At 39.8% G+C, this 4423-nt stretch overlaps 1 protein-coding gene across 1 annotated transcript in view; it reads right to left on the bottom strand.

The window, feature by feature from the left end:
• Positions 1 to 2024: 2024 nt before the first annotated feature.
• The window catches only part of cnpy3 (canopy FGF signaling regulator 3), a 5852-nt gene continuing 3453 nt past the window's right edge, over positions 2025 to 4423 (bottom strand). The window contains exon 6 of the mRNA XM_083936644.1: positions 2025 to 4189. Within this exon, the coding sequence (XP_083792770.1) occupies positions 3906 to 4189 (284 nt within the window). The 3' untranslated portion in view covers positions 2025 to 3905. The remainder of the gene's footprint in view (positions 4190 to 4423) is intronic.

Here is a 4423-nt window from a genome sequence, read left to right as displayed (position 1 = left end):
ATCTTAAATATGCGTAAATTACCTTAAATATCTGTAAATCTCTCACCTTGAGTGCAAGGCGCTGGTCAATGACGTCACGTACTGCGCCGGTTGTCTGTTTCTTTGAGTCGACCGTTAATTGGCAGCCATGTTTGTTTCGTTAGCTAGCTAGCTAGCTACTTTGGGACAAAATCGCGGGAACATGTTATCTTTGGTAATTTCAACCCGTCTTCGTTTCCTCGTGACATCACTAAGTTACAAACTTCGTAAACTTTTTTCCATTTAAACTCGAGCTCCGTCAGAAGCACGTAAGATAGTTTTAAGACCCGTTAAAGTTCGGTTACCAGGGAGACCGGCACGGGCAGGTGACCTCACCTCCTCTGACCGTCCATCGAGCCGCGGCCCCGCCCCTTAGTTACTGTTGTTACGCGTGTCCCGCCCCGTAGTTACTGTTGTTATGCGTGTCCCGCCCCTTAGTTACTGATCTTATACAAGCTCCGCCCCTTAGTTACTGTCGTTATGCGTGCCCCGCCCCTTAGTTACTGTTGCTATGCGTGCCCGCTGGAAGAAGAGAATATTAAAAATTAAACACAAAAGAAATAAATAAATAAGATGAATATTTAACCTTGATAATAAACATTTAGACCTTTTCAAAGATGTAAACAAATGTGACTGTCCTGGTTTATTTCCTGTTACAGTTCTGACAGGAAGTTCATAAGGGCCCAGGCTGTTGCCTAGCAATGGAATTGCGTTAAAAAGGTTTATAGACAAAAACAAAAAGTATTTTTATTATTAATAAACAAAAAAGAAATTAGATTTTAGAAGTCTGAGGTTAAAAGGCAGAATTATTAGATTAAAATTGTGTTATGAAATAATAAAAGTCATAATTCTGAGATTAAAAAGTCATAATTTTGAGATAAAAAGTCATAATTGTTAGAGAAAAAGTAAAAGATAAGAGATTACCATTTTGTTATGAAATAATAAAAGTCGAAATAAATCAAAAAGTCAAAATTTCGAGATAAAGAAATCATAATTATGACATTTAAACCTTATGAAATAATTAAAAGTCATATTTTTGGAGCAGAAATGTGAGTTAAAAAATACCAAATCACTGTCATAATTGTGCCTGTGATGCAAAATCAGAGTTTGCAAATGGAAGTAAAAAAATAAATGAAAATTGAAAACGCTCACCACAAGTATTAATACAGAGTATATATATTTATATAATATAGTGTTTTACATTTACGATACTGTTCTTATTGTACTTTATATTTTGTATTTCTGATTGTTTTGAACCGCTGCCACAATGACCTCATTTCCCCTCAGGGATGAATAAAGTTATCCATCTATTAAGTAAAATAATTATTAAATTATGATTATAATGCTTAAGTACGACCCTCCAGTACGTCAGTGAGGGCTTTAGTTTCCTGTTCCTGTTTAGAAACCACAGAAAACAAAGAGACAACTTGACTTTTCTTTGTCCTGAGAACGCAAAACTAACTTTACTGCGTTCTTGTTCAACACAAATAAGCAAATCTATGGTTTGGAAACCTGAAATACAAAGTTACACAGTGTAAGTGTGTAAAAGTGAGTTATTTTAATATCACAAACAGAGCCAGCACACGTTTCTACACTCATTTAAATATTAACTTTATGCTTTTCATTCTTTTTTACCATCATTTAATGTTTTTATTGGACAATTAACAGGTAAATGAACATTAATGTAACATCAACCACGAATATAAAAGCTTCTGTACTTCACCTTAAAGGTTAGAAATATAAATATGTATATTTAAAATGATTCTTAACAGAAAAACAAAGTATTAAAATTGAGTTTAAACATTTGAATTGAACTGTAACTCTGGTTAAATGAAGTCTGTGTCTCCCTCTGGTGTCTGAAGGGGACAGTGCACGCGCTCAGCTGCAGAAACGCCACTGACTCTTTTATTTAACGCACTTTATTATTAATATTTAACATCTTTAATATGTGTTTAAATAAACCAGACGAAGCTTTTCCACATCATAAACATGTTTATTGACCCGCTCGTGGTTTTTCAATAAAGCGACTCCAGTTCAACAACGCAGCGTTTGACTTCAGGGTAAGAATCAGTAGAAACACACACACATTTAAAAACACACACACACACTCGCACTTGGGAGTCAACAAGCACACACACGCGCACGCATACACACACACACTGGCACTTGAGAGTCAACAAGCACACAGGCAACCAGGCAACCACGCACACACACACACACACACACCCACTCACGCACACACACGCACACACACACTCACGCACACACACGCTCACACGCACGCTCGCACACGCACACACGCTCTCACACACACACACACACACACACACACAAACACACACACACACACGCACGCACGCACGCACACACACACACACGCACTTGGGAGTCAACGAGCACACACACACCTTAAATAGCAGCTGTTGCGCAGCACACACACACGCACACACACACACACACACACACGCACACACACACACAAACACACACACACACACAAACGCACACACACACACACACACACACAGTAAATGGAAACATAAATCACGGACGTTTAAACAATAAAAAAAAGCGACTTCCTGTGTTGTGTTCGCTCGTTAAAGGGGGATTTCACTGAATCTGAGACTTTAAAATCACATTCAGAGGAAAAAAACATCACATTACTCATAAAAAACATTTCCAAACTTCACAACATTAAAAATATGCTAAAAGAAAAACAGCTCTCTGTTCGGATCAACGCAGGTTTCAAACACGGGTCGAGTGGAAACACGATCTAAAAAATGTAATTCACGTGTTTATTTCACCTTTTTAAGTCCCGGGTGTTTTCACGTGGAATGAAGATGTTTCAGTAAATACGCGTTCACGTTACGGAGGAGGTGAAGCTGCAAATCTACGCTGAACCAAGAGGAAGAGGAAGAACAGTGGGTCGTCGACTTCTCCGCAATCGGACGTTTACGATAAGCTTTAAAAAACGAATTCAAGTTAAACCGTAAACGCTCGTTTCATACCTGCCAACACTTCCCGTTCTCTCCTGATTGACTCTTAATACGGTTTTAAGCTGCTGCTCGTTTCCTTTCTTCTCTTTAGTTCCGATTTTTTATTTTTGCTCTTTTTTTGTTTTAAACTCGTAAAGTTTTTATTTACCGAAAGCACTTTAGGTCGATTTAAAGCCATTACACTTCCACGTAGTGTTACGACTTTTGTTTACTAAATTTTGCGACTCTGGTTTGTTTAAATGTTATGGCTTTTATTTACTAAATATAACGACTTTTTTCATTAAATTTTGCGACTTTTGTTTGTCTCAACATTACGACTTTACTTGCATAAATATTACGACTTTTGTTTAAATGTTACGACTTGTTTGTCTAATGTTACGACTTTTTTTTACTAAATTTTGCGACTTTTGTTTGTCTCAATATTACGACTTTAGTTGCATAAATGTTACGACTTTTGTTTACTAAATATTACGACTTTTTTTACTAAGTGTAACGAGTTTTGTTTGTCTCAATATTACGACTTTAGTTGCATAAATATTACGACTTTTGTTTGTCCAAATGTTGCGACTTTTGTTGGCAGGTATGATTTGTTTGTTTTGAAACTGCGACCATTTCCGTCAGAAACCCGAAATAAAGACTTAGAAAAAAACCCAACTTTTTTACGACTTTTGTTTGTCTAAATGTTACTAAAATCTCCCTTTTTTTCAACGACCTAATGTTGGTAGGTGCGACACGTTTCCGTCAGAAACCCGAAATAAAGACGTAGAATGTGGAAAAAAACGCGTGTGACAGCACGAGATCTCACTCAGCGACATCTGCGACTCAGTTCTGACGAAACATTTGTTGAAGCTGCGACGTTTTTCCGAACCGGACGGAGCTCCAGAGACGCCCTCACAGCTCCGTCTTCTGCCCAGACAGAGGCACCCGAGGCTGGATCTCCTCGTCCGACGACGCCCCTCCTCCGTCCACCTTCTCCACCGGCGCTTTGCTCTTTTTCTTCTTCTTCCCCTTCTTCTCCTTCTTCTTCTTGGTGGCCTTCTCGCCCTCCGAGCCGCCGTCTCCCCCCTCTCCCTTCTTCCCTCCCTTCTTCTTCTTCTTCTTCTTCTTGTCCTCCGCGATGGCCGCCTGGTCGCCCTTCTTCTTCTTCTGCGGGCTCCACTCCTCGTTCAGGCAGGCTGGTGTGAGGAGAGAGGAGAGATAAACACGTGTGTGTGTGTGTGTGTGTGTGTGTGTGTGTGTGTGTGTGTGTGTGTGCGTGCGTGATTGCGTGTGTGTGTGTGCGTGCTCCTGTGTGTGCGTGCGTGCGTGATTGCGTGTGTGTGTGTGCGTGCTCCTGTGTGTGCGTGCGTGTGCATGTGTGCGTGCATGTGTGTGTGTGTGCGCGTGTGTGTGTGTGTGTGCGTGTTTAA

Source organism: Echiichthys vipera (assembly GCF_963691815.1).
Source record: "Echiichthys vipera genome assembly, chromosome: 22".
Classification (NCBI taxonomy): Eukaryota; Metazoa; Chordata; class Actinopteri; order Perciformes; family Trachinidae; genus Echiichthys; species Echiichthys vipera.
Note: the sequence above shows the minus strand (reverse complement) of the source record. Positions and strands in the feature narration are given on the sequence as shown.